Source organism: Ictalurus punctatus, chromosome 11 (assembly GCF_001660625.3).
Source record: "Ictalurus punctatus breed USDA103 chromosome 11, Coco_2.0, whole genome shotgun sequence".
NCBI lineage: Eukaryota > Metazoa > Chordata > Actinopteri > Siluriformes > Ictaluridae > Ictalurus > Ictalurus punctatus.
The window spans coordinates 9,128,833-9,148,647 of record NC_030426.2 but is presented as its reverse complement, the minus strand read 5'-3'; the positions used below and the strand labels follow the sequence as shown (position 1 = coordinate 9,148,647).

Genomic DNA, 19,815 nt, shown 5'->3' with positions numbered 1-19,815 from the left:
TTTTAAAGCATTGCTTCAAGTAGATCTTTTTACCACATGTATAGTATACTGTATGTGATAAAGACAAGAATGTGACTTGTTTATTTGTACCAGAATGAAAAACTTGTTTACATCAAACCTGAAATAAACTATAACAATCTGCAAATGAAGCAATCAATGCACTGCAAACAAAGGAATGTTTTTTCATCAGAAATGTTACAACACTGCTGTCAGTTATAAATGTAGTTCTCTTTCAAACAATCGCTCGGTATTTCACTATGGGAAACGCCTCAGGCATGATAGACTATGGAGGCACCAATTACACCACGTCTGCCCGAAAGATGGACCAATCACAGCTCATGACAAGCAGCCCACCCCTTCCTATATATACAGCTGTGATCCACAAAATGGCATTTCTTGTTCTCTTCCCCATGAAGACTTCCTTAGACTTAGGCTGCACTGCTTCAGTTCACAAATGTATGGTTAAGGTTGATGTTGCAGAACGAAGTGCAGTTAAAGTCTGTTGTGGATTCTCGGCTTGTTACTGAGCTTCTCGACTTCAATTCCATTAGTAGTGTCTCCTATCCTAGCTAATGCATTACGGTGAGCTAAGTTAGGGTTAGGTAACGCGTTAAGGCAAGCTAAGTTAGGGTTAGGTAACGCGTTAAGGCAAGCTAAGTTAGGGTTAGCTAACGTGCTAAGGCGAGCCAAGTTGCTGGGTAGTCTGACTCACCATGTCGGTGTGCAAGGTCGCCGCGGAGAAAGGGAAAGATGCCCCTTTGTGATTATGTCTGGTGGCATGTGGATTCATGATCTCAGACAGGGATCCACATCCAGGTGTATTGCATACATGGGTGTCAAACATGCTCAGGCTGCTCTGGTGGATGCGGAAAGCTGCGCGCACTGTTGTGTAATGCCAGCCAGGATTTTGGAAAGAAGGCTTTGGGTGGCTGCATTTTCTAGACAATCCATTTCTCGCTACTATTCCTCCTTCGGCTAAAGGGGTCCAACCCTCTCCCCCATGGGATCTTTCTTCATGGGGGGCTGGCATGTGTAGCAGAGATGAAATGATTGTGGGATAAACCCTTCTCTTATAGCGTGCCCATCAAGGGCTACTCATTGCTCGATGTGAGTGAGGTGGAGGGGCTTGGGCTCTCTAACCCTCCCATAGTCGAACAGTCAGTGGCTCACCACCTGCATCCAAAGAGGCGGACCACTCTCATATCTGACAGTCCCTCCCACACTGGGAAAATGGAAAGCTTCACCACTTCCACGTACCAGAAGATATCTAAATCATCAGCATTGGCAGTGCAGGCACTTAACGTCACTTCATTGTTGATGGCCTATCAAGGCGAGTTATTGGTGAAGCTGGGCACTCAGCTGGATGCCAGCAATCCAAACCCGGTGGTCTGGAAAAGTCTGCAAAGCTGCGGCCATACTATGGCTCTCGCCATTGATGGCAAGAGGTCTCTTTGGCTCTTGAGCATCGGGGCAGGGAGAAATTAGATTTTCCCGACACTTCCGTGGATTTGAGTCGGTTGTTCGGCCCAGCTATTGCGGCGATGAGACAGAGGTGCAACCTTCAGAAAAAGGAAGGTGAGGCATCTGCCACCTAAAAGACATATGTCTGCCATATAAAAGAGAACTGCATCCTCTTGTTCCTCCATGGCCTGTTCCTCTGATGCAGGATAGGAGGTTTTTAACTGTGTCCAGGACTGCAAAACCCCAGAGTGCAGATCAGGCGGCTTGCTCCCCACGGCTTCGAACGCTAAGCCATGGGGAAAGCAGCCATTCACTGTGGCTGTGAAGTCTAGGTCTGCTACCCCTTCCAACAAAAAGAAGAGAGATACCTAGGGTTTTCAGTGATGTCCTCCACGTCTGTTCCCCCACTCGCAAAGAAGCGGAGGATGTGGAGTTTGGGCAAAAAATGGTTTTAATTGTGTTCAGGCCAGTTCAGTTCCCCCTCAACACACAATGTACCATGGACTGCTGACAGATATACCACATGCTCAAGTGCAGAAACCTCAGCCACCAAAAGAATGTGGTCTAATGGGTACAAGCACAAGTTCTCAAGTGTATTGTCACATAGCACTTCAGCCCCTGGGTTCAAAGCAAATAAAAAATTCTCAGTTGCATCCAGGTTCAATGGCGAGGGCACAGGGAGACAAAAACAAAATCATAACAATGAACCAAGAGATAAATTGGTCTCTGAGTCACACAGATCCTTGCTGTTTTTCTCTTTGTCCACTAGATGGTGGCAGAACTCCATCTATGAAATTGGTTCAGCAGAACCCTATGGCTCTTTATCAGGAGGTTTGGAGAGAATGTTCTGTGCATCCTTGGTTCCTCACGACTGTAACCAAGGGTTACAGGCTTCAGTTCGCTATAAAAAAAAAAACCTTCCTTTCAAAAGGGTCATAGCATCTGTAGCGAATAGGGATACAGCTCAGGTGTTGGAAGCAGAAATATCCTCCCTCTTGGAGAAAAGAGCTATAAGGCGAGTTCCAGTGGGGGAAACTCAGAAGAGCTATTACTGCCGTTATTTTCTAATTAATCAGAAAGATGGGGGTTTACACCCTATAATGGACCTGTGTGCTCTGAACATACACTTAAGGAAGTACAAATTCAAGATGCTCACAATTGTGGCTCTCACTCCTTCTATCCACCAGGGCGATTGGTTCACCGCGGTCGATCTCAAGGATACTTACTTCCATATAAGCATCTATCGTGTGCACAGGAAATGTCTCAGGTTTTCCTTTCAGAGCGAAGTGTTCAAATTTGTTACGCTTTCATTTGGGCTCAGCCTAGCTCCACACATGTTTAGCAGGTGCATAGAGGCAGCGCTATTTCTGCTGAGACACAAGGGTCTCAGAATATCTGCTTATCTGGACGATTATCTGATATGTGCTCATTCATGGGAGCATGTGGAACGGGACACAGATGCTCACGTCTCATCTCATGAATCTGGGATTCAGAATCAACTATGCCAAAAGCCAGCTGATTCCATCTAACAAGATGGAGTCTCTAGGTTTGCGAATATACCGCACTATGCTCTCGGAGAGAAGGATAGTGGTGTTTTTTCAGTGCCTAGCCCAGTTTCGTAAGGGAAACCTGGTGTCGTTCAGGAGATGTCTCCACCTTATGGGCATGATGGCTTTGTCACTGTCTGTGGTCCTGCTGGGCTTGCTAAACATGAGAGACTTCCTGTGATGGTAGCTGCTAGGCATCTGTGTCCTCATCAGCACCTTGCGGGCAGAGTGACAATATCCACGGAGTGTGTGATGGCTCTTCATCAGTGGAGAAACCCTTGTGTATTCCAGACAGGGGTCCTGCTGGGGGGCTTGTCTCTGAGAAAAGTAGTGACAACGGATGAATCCCTGACAGGCTGGGGGCTGGTTTTTCAGGGCTGATCGGTAAACGGTCGCTGGATGCCAGATTCGCAAACTCCACATAAATCTTTTGGTGTTAATGGCAGTCTTTCTGGCCCTGAAACATTTTCTCCCATTATTGGAAGGGTTTCATGTTCTGCTCAGGACAGACAACATGACAGTGGTGGCATATATCAATCACCAAGGAGGGAATGCATTCATTGCAACTGCACAATCTAGTTCGCAAGCTGATTGTCTGGTGCACTGTGCACTTCAGCTCGCTGCATGTGGCTCACATTCCGAGAGTCCTGAATGTTGGAGCAGATCTCCTTTCAAGGGGCAACCCGTTATACGGAGAATGGTCGCTCTACCTGTAGATCAGATTTGGAAGATCTTCCAGGGCCTCGCAGGCAAACGCAAAGTGTCCGCTGTATTTCTCTCTCAGGGACGAAAATGCGCCTTTGAGTGTGGATGCGCTAGCACACCTGTGGCCTAACATGTAGCTGTATGCATTCCTACCTAATAGTCTAATTTCTCTCACCCTAGACAGAGTAAGAGAAAACGGATTATCTCTCCTCCTGATAGCTCCTGCTTGTGAGACTATGGCTAGAGCCCTTAAATGGCATGTGCTTGAGGACTGGTATACTCATAAAGGAGTTATTCCTTTTCACTGTGCAGTGAGTGACATACATTGCTTTTTGCAAAGCTTAATGACCAATGGGAGGGCATTTTCTACTATTAAAGTTTACCTGGCAGCTATTTCGGCATGTCAAGTGGGCTTCACAGTAGTATCAGTGGGATGGAATCCTCTTATATGCGGTTTTATGAAGGGGGTGAGGCGTTTGAGACCAGTGTCGAAGTGGATGGTCCTGTAATGGGACTTGTCCATGGTTTTGAATGCTTAAACTTGCGCCCCATTTGGACCTCTGGAAAGTGTTCATATTAAGATCCTATCTCTGAAAACGGTCTTACTGCTTGCTTTAGTTATATGCCTTGTCGGTTCATCAGGCATGTCTGAATTTTAGTCCAGATGACAGCAAGGTTACGCTGCTGCCTAACCCTGCTTTCATTCTCAAAGTCAGTGATTCAGCTTATAACTGTTCCACTTTGGAGTTACGTGCCTTTTAGCGCCCTCCTTTTTCTTCAGAGGAGCGGAAATTGCACACTCTGTGTACAAGCAGTACGCTATTATCTAAACAGGACATGATTGTTCAGGACGAATGATCAGTTATTCATTTCATGGACCACTTAATGCAAGGGTAAGCCGATCTCCTCACATCGCCTTTCCCATTGTTTGGTGGAGGCAATTGAATTGGCCTATACATCTATGGGTCTTCATTCAGCGGCAGGCCTAAGGGCTCATTCTTCAAGGGGTATGGCTACCTCATGGGCATTGTTCAAGGGATTTTATGTGGGAGATATCTGTGCTGCAACAAGCTGAGCTTCCCCTCATACATTTATCAGATTTTACCATCTTGATGTCACTGCCTACTATGCCTCATGCAGTTCTTAAGGTTGGCTCTTTGGAGAATTGAAAGGTTATCTTTATTTCTTGCCGGGTCTTCAGAAAGCATGCATTACGGGAGTTGGCTAAATCATTCCCATAGTGATACAGAGCGATTGTTTAAAAGAGAATGTTAGGTTACATGCGTAACCCCGGTTCTATGAGAACAGAGCAAGGTATCTCACCAAGCTTCCCTGCTCGCATGACACTGGGGAAGAACATGCTTAGAATGCCATTTTGTGGATCACAGCTGTATATATAGGAAGGGGGTGGGCTCCTTGTCATGAGCAGTGATTGGTCCATCTTTCGGACACCTGTGGTGTAATTGGTGCTTCCATAGTCTATCACGCCTGAGGCGTTTCCCATAGTGAGATACCTAGCGATTGTTTGAAAGAGAATCGGAGTTACACAAGTAACCTAATGTTTCTGTTTGTTGTATCGGTAATGTATTACCTTTTTGACACTTTTTTTTATTGATTACAGGCAAGTTAGCCAGTATTAGCTAGAATGTGTGGTTTTATTGTTTTGGCTGATCAGTATAGATACAGTATATATAAGGTTACAGTTTACAGTATAGTTAAATTAATTTGAAGGCAACTACATTCCATGTCTGTTTTTGATTTCCAGATCAAGAGAGGATTGGAAAAGACTCTACGTATGAGCAAGAGGGAAAAGTAATGTTTGTGATTGATGCTGTATACACTATGGCCCATGCTCTCCATAACATGCACAGAGACCTATGTCCTGCCAAGGTGGGACTTTGTTCCAGAATGGACCCTATCGATGGAAGCCTCCTATTAAAGTACATCCGTGAAGTGAGGATAACAGGTACAGTGTGACTTATACATCTCACCCTGCAACAGCAGTTTTATAATGTGTGAAGCCACACAGTCATTCAAGGACAACAGTTTGCTACAATAAAACAATTTGCTAGGTATTTACAATATCCATGTAAATAGTGTCTGCCCAAAAATAATAAAATGGTCTATCAAATAGCATGTCCTATATGCAAGCTATCCATATTTTATTTAGGTAATCCCATTTCTTTCAGTTTTTCAGTGGCAGGGTTATCTACAAGCCTTGTCCTATAATATTGCCTCAATTTTTTAGCAGAATAGGATCATGAATCTTTCGATGACTCAACCAGTATTTTTTAAAAGAATAACAGTGACACAACACTGCTGTCCTGGTTGCTGACAGGTTACATACAATGATCCTTGCTTCAGCAGAAATCAGCAAATACCTGGGAAATGGTTATCTCTGGCAAATACACAGAGGTTTTGCTCACAACTTTACATGTATTTCATTTTGTTATCTTTTAAGTATCAGATAATTGTATAGCCAATCACCACCGACATTTTAGGCATAGTGGAATGTGAAATGCACTATAAAAAGGTCAAAAGTATGTGGCCACCCGACCATCATAGCCATATGTGATTGTCGAACTTCCCATTCCAAAACTATTAGCATTAATATGGTGTTGTTTCCCCGACTTTGCTCCTAAAACAACATGCCATGTCTTTATGAAGCTTGCTTTGTACACAGGGGCACTATCATGCTGGAGCAAGTTTGGGCCAGGCTCATAAGTTCCAGTGAAGGGAAAGCTTAATGCTACAGCATGCAAAGACTCCCTTTACAGTTGTATTCTTTCAACTTTGTGACAACATTTTGCGGAAGACCACACATGGGTGTGATGGTCAGGTGTATACATTCTTTTGGCCATATAATGTATATGTGTATATTCCTATCCTTTCCCCACAATATTTTTTCCTAATAAAGGAAAATATTGTGGGAAAAGAAGTAATAGCATTATGGAATGAACAGTAGCATTATATTTTTTTCCATATACTGAAAATTCTCCATAGAGCACATGTACATGGCTCTTGGCTTAATGAGATGTAACATACTCAATGAATCTGTAGTCACTAATTTATCTGTTCATCATAAATTTCAATGCTTTTTAAAATCTTTCTCTCTCTCTCTCACACACACACACACACACACACACACACACACACACAGACTCTCTCAGCGTTCCATGTCTTCCTGCTTTTATGGGTCTTTGAGTGAACCTGGTTAGGGACTTCAATAGGCTGAGACTGAACTGAACAGCCCATCGGTTTTCTATCCATGCAGCAGTCACTCCAGGCAAAGTGCACTCTGCTTTAGAGCATAAGTGAACTGCTACAGTAGTTTCTCTGGCTGCCTAGCATAGACAATTACCAAAAGCACAACTAGTGCAGATTTTTTCATCCCATGAGTTTATATGCTCAGAAAATGTATAAATAAATTTGGTGCAGGGAAGAAGGAAGAGGGAAAACATTTTCACTGATAAATCATGATTTGGTTGTATACTGGTTAAGAATGAATGGAATATGCTAAGGTCATTAAATACGGGACATCGAATCGAAATATGCAGGAGACAGTAAAGCATGGATTCATCTGCAATTGTTTTTTTTTTTTATTCCTCATGGTCATAATATTGCTGCTTCTTGCATCATCACTGAGGTTGACTGTTGGCAAATTTCACGAACAACTGTTGCTTCGTTTTATCTTGTAAGTCAATGTCAGCTAATCATAATTCCTAAACAAGTTTTGAAGCCTGGCAGTGCTCAGGAACCACATAATTTGAGTTGAAATGTTTATATATTGGGATATTAGAAAATTACCATGTGGTGCAAGAAGTGTCAGTGTGATTATATGGGCTGCTCAGTGATTACGCCTTTTGAAAGGATACATGGCTGGTCAGATAACCCGCTGTGTAGAGAAGAATGCGTTGGGGAATACGGTATATTCTTTTGACCTCCTGACCTAATCAATTGACTTGATGAGCCATACTCTCAGACTTTCAAATATACTGGGCAGCAGCTTTCTCTTCAAAGTAGCTCTTTACAGACACAAACATAACCACAAGATTTTCAAGTCACCACCTATTTGTATTAATGGTAAATCAATTAGTCAATTAAATTCAAGTTTGGATAGTGCTTTTAAAAATAGTTATAGACTACGTTTACACGGACAGCAGTAATCTAATTGTTGACCTTATTCTGAATAAGATATTATTGTGATTAAGGTGTTTACATTAGTCACTTTTAGAATATTCCTTTCATGTTCCCATTTTACATGTTATAGAACATAGATCGGTTAACGGCACACGTCATTACGTCACCATGCCACGCTGTCCGACATTCCCTCCAGAATTTCATGTATTAACATACAGTGTGTCTTCATTATTGTACCGTATACAATTTTAGTTGTTTTTATTTTTAATTTTACAAAAGCTTCAAGTGCAGTTAATTATTTGTTATGCTATATGTGCAAATAGACAACTGCTTGAAGCCATGGGGTGCGTCTGAAACCGTGCACTTACCTACTATATATTAGCTGAAATACATGTATTTTGCTTACTATATAGTAGGTAAATATGCGGTTTCGGATGCAGCCATGCTCTCTTGTTTACTGTCAAATGGTTGAGCACTGCCGTGTGTGTACGTGTCCTGTCACAAAATGCAATGAAAACTCCCACACGACATTAATAGTGTGAATAAGGTGTGTACATGTCTGTAATGCACGTCAATAATGCAACTAAAACAGGAATACTCCACATGTCTTAATTCGATTTGTGTTTACTTCGAGTATGATTTTAGTCAGATTAAGGTAATAAAAAATTGTTGTAAAAATTGCTGTTTACATGGTAGTTTCTTAATCAGAGTATTATCTTAATCTGGTTAATATTGGATTACTTTTGTCCATGTAAACATACTGACTGTCAAGCCAGGGGCAAACTCAAAATGACACTGAATACTGCAATTAAAGTGAAGTCATTACTCTTCTGTACACTATCCAAACAGTTGACAAGTGTGTTGAAAGGATATTTATTGTGAGCATATTGTGAATAAGAGTCATGTAAAAAACACAGGAGAGTCTTTATGATTATAGCAGCAGTTCATAGATACAAGCAGTGTTAGGGTATCCACGTGGGAACAGCCACAGCAGCAGAAGGTGAGTCACAATTGCAGAAGCTGCAAGCAGAAGAAGAATTACAGTGTGTCAGGATCAGGCACAGACATCACATCTGGCAGCAGGAGTACACTCAACAACTCAACAGAGAAAGAAAACAGATCATTAGGTATGATCTTAGGTATGCAGTGTATATTGTGATTAGAGTGCAAGCAGGAACTCAAGCAGGTATAGCTATGACACATTAACTGTGATGGAGAGCCAGAAGGTGACACAGGCATGAGGGCACCCTGGGACATCTTGCCACTTGCAACAGTAAAAGCAAATACTATTATTTGTATCTTATCTATGTATTATCTGAGTAATAGTTCATCCTCATGAAATAGTAGTGGCTTAGTGGTTAGCTTGTTGGCCTCACAACTCCAAGGTTCGAGGTTCGAATCTTGCCTCTTCCCTGTCTGTGAAGAGTTTGAATGTTCTCCCTGAGCTTCAGTGGTTTCCTCTGGTTTCCTCCCCATGAGCTGTAGGCTGAATGACATTTCCAAATTGTCCATAGTGTGTGAATGGGTGTGTCAGTGTGTGTGTGATTGTGCCCTATGATGGTTTGGCACCTCATCCAGGGTGTCCCCTGCCTCATGCCCTGAATCCCCTGGCAGAGGCTGCAGGCTCACCTGACCCTGTATAGGATAAGCGATACAGAAAATGGATAAATATATAGTTAAATATTCACTGACTTGCACTGAGTGGAATGACCATCTTGCATCCTCCAGTCTTAAATAAAGATGGAGGATATTCATCAACAGAAATCTACTTCTCTTTCAATCACTCCTAGCTTTCAGTGAGAAAGCCCTACGAGGATTGTGAAATAGAAAGTAAGCTAAACACGAGTACCGAAAACAATTGCTTTTGCTGTACACTTGGCTGCTCTGGGATTTGCCAGGCTGGGAATTGGGGTTAGACATGGGCAGGTGCTATGAATACAGATAGCTTAGCTCAAAGGTTAGAGCTAGAGATTGGCAAAAACTTGGCACAGGCTTTTATCAAGAACAAGGCAACTAATTAGAAATTCATCATCGGGATATGGCAGCATTGTTATCCAGTCTCCTTTAACATGCTTTTTTCAGTGTCTCCTGCAAGAATAAATTTTTTTGCACCCAGTAAATTTGTTTAATAAAAGTGTATGAGGTTTTATTAAGCATGCTTAGTTATGGGTATGCTGTCATATTCTGCTCTAACTTAATTAACAATTTTACTGTTATGTTCTATGTAGATTTAATTTCAGTACATATTGTATTTAAATTAGTGATATTCAAAGATATTTGTTTCATATTGTATTGGTTTCAGGATGTCACAGTTTCCAAATTAGTTTATTATGGTCAAAATCAGGAATTTTATTCATCACAGAGTTGTTACTTTGATGAGGATTATGCTAATGACTTTTTAACACATTTGGTGATTTTCTAATAATCTCTGCCTTCTGTTCTCAGGCATAGCTGGAAATCCTGTGCAGTTCAATGAGAATGGGGATGCTCCTGGGCGCTATGATATCTACCAATACCAGATAAATAACAAAACAGCAGAGTACAAAATCATTGGCCAGTGGACTGACCAACTCCATCTTAATGCAAGTGTCCTCTTTTAATCCTTATACAGAATATAACAGTACATACTGTATATTTCATTTCTCGTGTGCCTTTTCCATGCTTCATATTATGGGTGTCTATGGGTGATTAATGCACAATTTACTTAATGATTTGTTTGATTAATGATTGCAGAAATGGCGAGGAGAAACCTCTAATTTGTTGCAAGCTGTGAAAAAAATTGATTAGTCAGTACAGATTTTTCAAGCAAGCCTGATTTTTTGTTACTAGTTGGTGTGAATAATGAGCAATATATTTACATCACAGATACCAGAGATGCAGTGGCCAGGTGGTATAAAGCAAATACCCTCCTCCATCTGCAGTCAGCCATGCAAACCAGGCTGGCGTAAGAAGGTTGTGAAAGGCATCCCATGCTGCTGGCATTGCGAGCGCTGTGATGGCTACCAGTACCAGGCGGACCCATTCACCTGTAAAATGTGCCGCTTTGACTTGCGCCCCAACAAGAACCATACAAGTTGCCAGCCAATCCCGATCATAAAGTTGGAATGGAGCTCACCATGGGCTGTCATACCTGTTCTCCTTGCCATCATGGGCATTATGGCCACCTTGTTTGTGGTGGTCACCTTCATACGCTACAATGACACTCCAATTGTGAAGGCATCAGGAAGGGAGCTCAGCTATGTCCTGCTTACAGGCATTTTTCTTTGCTATGCCACTACATTCCTCATGATATCATCTCCTGATGTTGGGATCTGCTCACTCCGACGCATTTTCCTAGGACTCGGAATGAGTATTAGCTATGCTGCATTGCTAACCAAGACCAACCGTATTTATCGTATTTTTGAGCAGGGAAAGATGTCAGTGAGTGCCCCACGTTTCATAAGCCCAGCATCCCAGTTGTTGATCACTTTTAGCCTGATCTCAGTCCAGCTATTAGGGGTTTGTATTTGGTTTGTAGTGGACCCTCCTCAGGCTTTTGTGGACTATGAGGATCAGCGCATGGCAAATCCAGAGCTGGCACGGGGTGTGCTCAAGTGTGACATCTCTGACTTGTCACTCATCTGCCTGCTGGGGTACAGTATGCTGCTAATGGTCACATGCACAGTCTATGCCATAAAGACACGTGGGGTGCCAGAGACCTTCAATGAGGCAAAGCCCATCGGCTTCACCATGTACACCACCTGCATTATCTGGCTGGCCTTCATACCCATCTTCTTCGGCACGTCACAGTCCACAGAAAAGGTAAGAAATGAGTCTGGAACTACAAAACATGCCAGACATATAACATGGTAATTGCAACATAATTTTTCACAAGTGATTTGGAGAATACAGGCAGTGGGGAGAGAGCTAATAATTCGGTTTTTGGCTCTAATCAAGCTACAGCATATTCATGAGCTGTAATACATGATCATCACATTAACAGTGATGTGTGCACCTGGATAACAAGAGCCTTCTCCTTTGCTGATCCTGTACTGTGTCAAAGATGAAAGTGGCTTTGATACAGCAAGGCCATCGAACGTTGACTTTCTGCAGATGATGTAACACACTGATAGCAAATGTCCCAGAAACACAAACAGAAGAAATGAGGATAGACTCTTGAGGGGATCCTTTCAAGAGTTCATTTAGTTTTAGCTCAGACTCCTTTAATCTGCATTACCCATTTTAATCAGAAATCCTGGGACCTTCTGCCAGTAGGATTTAGATAAGAATTATTTTTACCCCATTCCTCTTTCAGTTTCACGATACACTATTGAATTAGCTTTATCCATTACAACAAACTGAGCATGCCATGCCAATATAGTAATTGCTTTGCCAAAACACAGGCAGAACCTCAGACCAGAATATACAGTTTCACATTGTGCACATGCGGTAATTAGCAAACCAGAATGGCCAGAGTTTCCCTTTGATAAATTATTTGGGAAACTCCTTTCCTTCTCAAGCATGAATCCCATGTTCCATAAATAGTCAATCGTTATCTGCATTTTAGTGTGTGCTATCAGAGGGATACTGTAAAGAAGCAGGAATTTGCTCATTTTTTGGAACTTGCACATAGCACTGGTGATAAGGCTGAGTGTGACATGGCAAATTTACACCATTATATTCTCATGAATTCTGAAAGGAATCAACACTTCAAAACAGCCTAAGCTTAGCATCATCTAAGTTGACAAGCATAGCTGAGCCTGGCGAGGGTAAGATGACTTGTCTTTTAGAGCAATTAATTGCATCTTTATCCCTTGGCACTTGATTTAACTTATCTGTTTGCCTTGTCACCCACTTACCGCCAGGTGTCTAAAAACAGAATGCCCACTCCATCATTTGTGTTGGTGTTTTATGTCAATCTGAACACAATGAATGTCACTCGGGGCATTATGAATCATTTACACCAGGCCATGCGGTTTTGGTCTCCATTGTATGTAATAAGACTGTTCAATGCTTGTTACAAAGGTAAGACTAATGTTGTGTTTTTCTAATCATAATGACAGGGCTATCTTTGCAAATTGAATATTGTGAATATTGTGAAACTGTGAACGATGATTGCTTGTATACAGCCTGAAACTTGGAAGAGGTTGTGGCTTACTGTATTAAATTCCACTGTGTCACATCTCTGTGGTAATTTCATTTACTTGTCAGTATAACATTTCCATGTAATACTGTAGTCTAGAAAATGAGACAGGGGAAAAAGGTTACTGAGATGCAGTTATAATTGTCTCTATTCATATCTTCACCCTGCAGAATCACAGTTGTTATGGTGCTTGTGGGAGGTTCTCCTCCATTTTGTTGTTGACAGAGTAATTATTGTCTGTGTAGTGAGAGAGCTCGATCTACAACTCATTACATACAGGTGTGTGTTTCAGAGCTTGGAGCGGCAAGACGTATGAGTTCCCTATCTACCCCTTATAGAGGTGCGAAGTAAAATTACAACATAAAATTAGTTTGTTAGTATGTTTAATAGTTACGGCATGGTGCTGCAGTGGGTGCCACTACCACCTGACAGTTCCAATCCTAAACTCTTAGGCTACTGGCTGTGCAGAGTTCCAGACATTCTTTTTCTTTTAATCACATGGATTTCCTTAAGGTTCTCCAGTTTCTCCAGTACTAATACTGTAAATTTTATTTTGCATTACTGCTGCATTTGACATTGTTGTACCTCCACATCAATGAAATATGGCAGTTTTCAGCAAAGCCTTTATAATATTTTCAGCTGTACCTCAGACATGATAGTTTGTGCCCAACTCTTATGAAACATAGATTAGTTGTGGCCATTTGGATTCAGGCCTAATGATCCATAATTATGTAATGCTGTGATTTTTTGTGAACACTTATTTTTGAACATGACACTTTACCATATGTACAGTATATTGAGACATTATATTTGAACATTATTCAAACAAGATCCATTCATTTATCCACTACCCTCTGCAAGAATGATGCAGGGTGACATAAAATGAAAAACAAACAAATAAACAAACAAACAAAAACATAGCGTAAATACAGTATATGGAGAATCATATGAAGCAATGTTTATCCATATTTTCATTCTATTGACTACCGACGTCAGAGGTTTGTGTAGCCTAGCTATTGATATTTACATTAAAATCTGTATCAAAGTAGGATTTTAACTTACGACTATGCATGAAGAAATGTAGCCATAACCAGGCTAGAGCTAACATTTTGGGGTAGCTAAGTAAAACTTTGATAAAACTTTTCTACTAAAAGTCTGTGAGAATGTCTGATGGACAGAAAAAAAAATTAAAAGAGGATATAGTTTGGATACCATGCTTTTTCCCCACTTAGCCTGCTGTCTCTATTCAATTGGCCTGTACACAGCATACAGTACTACAAAGCAACATTTTGATCCATCCATCCAATCCCCACCACTTGCTTTCCATTTGCACCAAGGGGACAACAGTAAACTTTATTTTAAAAAATCAGATTGAGACAGTCAGCTTTGTGCCAGATGTTTTACCCACACAGTTCATTTAAAAACATGACACAAGTCAATGTGACAGTGAGTAATAGGCAAATTTGTTTTTTATTCTGATCACCCTATAAGTATCATTATTGTATAGACACTGTCTTCCGAACAGTTCCACTATGCACAATCTATCACATTTCAACTGTTGCACAATCATGACCTTATTACATATATATGATGATTTGCAGCATATATGTACAGGGCTGTGAAAATGTATTTGATTTCTTCTGTTTTTATGTATTTCATACTAAAGTGTTTCAGAATTAATTAAAAAAAAAAATCCAATTTACACCATTTACACCACTGGGCCTGTGTGAAAATATATTGACCCCCGTAATTACTAATTCCCCAAATCTATAAAATTGCATTCATAATGGGGTTCAGCTGGACTAGATGCATTCAGCTGGACTAGATGATTACTGCAAACCATGTTCAATCAAATCAACACTTAAATAGAGCATTTTCCACGGCATGAAGTTGGTTAAAAGGTCTTACCCAGTAAGACACTATGCCAAAGTTGAAAGAAATTCCAGATATGATGAGGAAGAAGGTGATTGATATACATCAGTCTGGGAAGAGTTACAAAGCTATTTCAAAGGCTCTTGGACTCCCAAGAACCACATGAGAGCCATTATCTCCAAATGCAAAAAACCTCGGCACAGTAGTAAACCTTCCCAGAAGGGGCCGACCTTCCAAAATTCATATAAATATATATAATGACATTCTACCCGAATTTCCTTACTATATTTCTTCATGAAATCACTCAAGGAGCACACACATACCACACAAGTTATATATTGGCTGTTGTTACATACACTCCTAATAATCAGCCACAATAATCATATTAGTAATACTATACTAATGCATGCTAGATAAATGAAACGATTATTGCAACTTGGTATAAGTTGGTATAAGCATGATAGTTATAGGATAATACATGGAAGAAAGTAGATGTTTATAGTTGTTAATGTATTACTTTTGCAGTCCTCACCTCTGTAGGCTCTATGGAGTGCTCTGGTTTGGGATGTGTAAATTTTGAAGAGCACAGGGTGACCTTTGTGTTCGTTGCTGAGGGAGCAAAAGGTCCTGGGATTTTATCTACTGGGTGCGCCATTTGGTCTCGTCCCAAAGGATTAAATCACTGGATGTGACAGAGGTTTCTGTGGTTGAGATGGTTGAAATTAGCAGATGACCAAAAACATCTTCCAGTTAGCAAACAAGGTGCTTTGTTGACTACTGGGATAATATATCCTTCTGCGGACAGATCAGAATCTGATTATATTAACAAGCTAATTCACTGATTTACTTAGTTCGGGGGCGGCTATGGCTCAGGTGATAGAGTGGGGTGTCCACTAATCATAGGGTTGGAGGTTTGATTCCCGGCCCACATGACTCCACATACCGAAGTGTCCGTGGGCAAGACACTGAACCCCAAGTTGCTCCCGATGGCAAGTTAGTGCCTTGCATGGCAGCTCTGTTACCATTGGTGTGTGTGTGTGTGTGTGAATGGGTGAATGAGACACAGTGTAAAGCGCTTTGGATAAAAGCGCTATATAAGTGCAGACCATTTACCATTTAGTACTGATACAGAAGTAATTAGTTGATTAGTTATGATTAATGTACAGGCTGCATTTCAAGTCAGCAAGGGACTCCACTGTCTGCAGTAAATTCATTCCACTAAGTGGCAACGGGAACATAGAAAAGTGTTGCATGTATTAATTGTGTCTTGAAGGGGTTGGGATCAAACCAAGTAATACTTGTGACCCAGCAGGCTCAAGGTATAGCATAGATTTAATATTTGTCATCATGTAGACAGGAGTAGGTCAATTTTAGCTTTGCTGCTGATGGTTGCAGGCATCAGAGTTTTGAATATAAAATGGATGGCCACATGAAGCTAGTGGGTGAAAATGTGTGAATTTAGGCTGCTGCATTTTATGTTGGTTGCAAGGTTTTAATAGCATGTGCAGTTGTGCTACTCAAGTTTCAAGAGGGACTGAACAACCATAATCATTATATCCACCTTATGTTGTACTGGAGAAACCTGCAGACTAAATATGTTTTATAATATGTGCCAACAAAAGTTTTCATCTGATTTCAGATAAAGCGATCACGGAGTGTGTGATGGAACTGCCAAAAAGCATTTGATGAGGGGATGTGGAGGATGAGTGGCATGTCATAAGCATAACTATGGTAGGGGAAACCATGTGAAGATTTCCTTTTGCATCACTGGGAGAGGGTATTTTTTAGGAAAAAAATTAGTAGACCAAGTATCGAATCATGTGGGATAAGTTTGAAGTAAATCGAGTAAATCACTGCCATGCTGGTCCAGTAAAATCAAAGCTAATCAGGATGGTTTAACATTGCAGGTTGTATGCTACTCAGAGAACACAGCCAACCCAAGCTAAGAATGTAGGTGGGTTTTTTATTTTGGCACATTTTTCTGCCATTTGCAAAACTTATAACTCACTAATAGTTCACTGCTTTCTGCTTTATTTTTCTCATAGCCACACACATGCTCTGCTCTCTGAGAGAGAGAGAGAGAGAGAGAGAGAGAGAGAGAGAGAGAGAGAGAGAGAGAGAGTGAGTTATCACATAAATATAAATGGGACAGCAGTCAGGTGTGCCACATTAGTCATTACTCATCTAGCTTGTCCCTTAAACACACCCAGTGCATACACATGCTAAACCACACCCATATCTATTGCGTACCCCCACAGTAAGATGACTGCCATGATGTCTGGCATGGGAGAAAATTCAACTTGTAACTTGCCAACAACTTCTCTCTGGTTCAGTAGGAGATGGTCTCCAACTGGGATCTGAGTGGGATCTGATGTTTATTGACCACTCTTGTTCCAACTCATCTCTCCACTGCCATCACCATTGTGAATGTTGATTTGGTAAATCTGACAATTCTTCTTGAAGAGTGTTAGAATGGAAAGGCAGGGGATAAAGCAGCTGGTGTTGCTCTAAAAATTGCTAAGTATTTCAAAGTATCACATTTGAATGTAGGTGACCAGACATCCTGCTTTGTGTTGTAATGCACAACATTTTAGTCCTTTGTCCCGCATCCCGCAACTTGAGATGATGTCCTGCATTTTGATTGGAAATAGATTTTGAACAGACTAAGTGTGTAAGCAGGGGTGAGCTCGAGTGCCGTGTGGTGAATGGAGGGCGGAGTCGGAGATGGTGAGTGGTAAGGGTTGCACACCTGCGGGGAGTTATACTAATGAATGTTCAGTGTTGCAATGAGCCGAGGCGGGAATAAAAATGGGAGAGACGCGTGCCTCGAAAGACAGAGAGAGCCAATCAGCACATTGTCCCACATTTGATCTGTTTGCATCTGGTCACCCTATTTGAATGTGCTGGAAGATGAACAAGTAATAAAGAAGAAGAGCATGAAAAACCTATGTTGAGAAGTGGTGTACAAACAAGAAGAGGTCGAGTATTTGGAAGAGGGAAAAGTTGAGGACTACAGGAGGAGAGTGAAAGAGGTAGGAAGAGGAAAAGATAGGAATAGTACAGTAGGAGGAAGAGAGCAGAGAAAAGGAAAAGAGGAAGATCATAAAGAAGACAGATCTTAAATGAGATGAGAGCCACGCTAACTGAACATGTTCTCAATTATGGTCTCTCTTTGAGATACACTGGATTGAAACAAACCAGCAAGTGTCATATATCAAGGAGGTAACTCTGGACTTCAGTTCCCATCAGCCACTGCACTGTACTACAATATGTCACATGACCACCTGCACCTGAATCATGTTTCTGTTAATGAGCACTCCTATATATAGCCACTGTTTGTACTGCTTCCTTGTTTCACATAATTGTCTTCTATGCTTTTGTCCATGCTTCCTTGTTTAGTTTTTGCCACAGTATTTTGCCAAGTTGTCTTAGTGTATTTGTTTTGTTGTTTGTTCGTTTATTAAACTGTTTGTAAATCTGCGATTACTTCCGCATCAACCTTGAAATGTGACAGAACGTGAGACCTACAATGGAAGCAGCAGATCACCATGAAGTACCTGGGCTTCGATCTGCCACTTATGTTCACGGAGAACTATGCCACCCCACAACAACAGGAGGAGGAGTACCAAGCTGAGCCACATAAGCAGCAGGTCGCCAGGAAGTACCTGGGTTTCAATCTACCACCTATGTTCACAGAGAAATACGCCACGCCACAACAACAGGAGGAGGAGTACCAAGCTGAGACACATATGCAGCAGGTCGCCAGGAAGTACCTGAGCTTCAATCTACCAACTATGCCACGCCACAACAACAGGAGGAGAAGTCTGGGTACAAGTGGGAGTCGGGGCTAGTACCATCTCCCACCCTCCCTCCCCTATAATGGATCTAGTTCAGCAAACGGAGTAAGCGGAGAATGAAAGTCAGCCTCCCTGCTCGTCTGAGGATGCCGCTCAGCTTTTCGGGTCAGCTGAGGACGCCGCTCAGTCACCTGGGTTGGCTGAAGACGTTGCTCGTGTCCTGACATACCCGGGTGCTCCCCTCTGTTCGCCAACCGCATGCACAACGCCGCTGTGCTTGCTGGTTCAGCTGAGGACATCGCTCTGCCTTCCTGCTCGACTGAGGTTGTCGCTCTGCCTACCTGCTTGGCTGAGGACGTCGCTCTGCTTTCCTGCTCGGCTGAGGTCATCACTCTGCCTTCCTGCTCGGCTGCGGTCGTTGCTCTGCCATCCTGCTTCCCTGAGGACGTCGCTCTGCCTCCATGTTCCGCTGAAGACATAGTTCCTCTTCTTTGCTATGCGCCCTATGTCACTCCCACTTCCTGCTCCATGGAGGACATCGTTCCCCTCTCATGCTCCGCGGAGAGCATCATTCCTCCCTTTGGCCTCGCGGAGAACCTCGCTCCTCTCCCTGGCCTTGCAGAGAACCTCGCTCCCCTCTGTGGCCTCGCTGGAATCTTGGAGCTTCCCTCGGGCCTTGCGGAGAACATCGCTCCCCTCTCCTGTCCTGCGGAGGAACTTGTCCCACTGTCCTGCCACACAGACGTCACTCTGAGCTCCAGCCCCGCTGAGGACATCGCTCTGAGCTCCAGCCCCGCTGAGGATGTCACCCTGCTTACCTGTTCCGCTGAGGACGTCAGTCTGCTTTCCTGTTCTGATGAGGACGTTGCTCTGCTTACCTGTTCCGCTGAGAACATCGCTCTGCTTACCTGCTCCGCTGAGGACGTCGTTCTGCTTAACTGTTCTGTTGAGAACATCGCGTTGCTCTCTTGCTCCGCTGAGGATGCCGCTCAGTCTCCTAGTTCTGCTGGGGACATTTTCCCCAAGGGGCTAGAACTAGCTGATGGAGGGAGTGCAATTTTTGGCGCTCTCGGAGAAGCGCCCTTAAGGGGGAGGATTCTGTCATATATCAAGGGGGTAACTCTGGACTTCAGTTCCCATCAGCCACTGCACTGTACTACAATATGTCACA

General features: G+C 42.3%; 1 protein-coding gene across 3 annotated transcripts in view; it reads left to right on the top strand.

The window, feature by feature from the left end:
* Nucleotides 1–19,815, top strand: part of grm4 (glutamate receptor, metabotropic 4) — a 201,008-nt gene that overhangs the window by 167,459 nt on the left and 13,734 nt on the right. For all 3 annotated transcript variants that reach the window (XM_017480467.3, XM_017480466.3, XM_053683601.1), the window contains 3 exons: nucleotides 5,479–5,679; nucleotides 10,299–10,435; nucleotides 10,719–11,654. In XM_017480467.3, coding sequence (XP_017335956.1) covers nucleotides 5,479–5,679; nucleotides 10,299–10,435; nucleotides 10,719–11,654 — 1,274 coding nt within the window. The remainder of the gene's footprint in view (nucleotides 1–5,478; nucleotides 5,680–10,298; nucleotides 10,436–10,718; nucleotides 11,655–19,815) is intronic.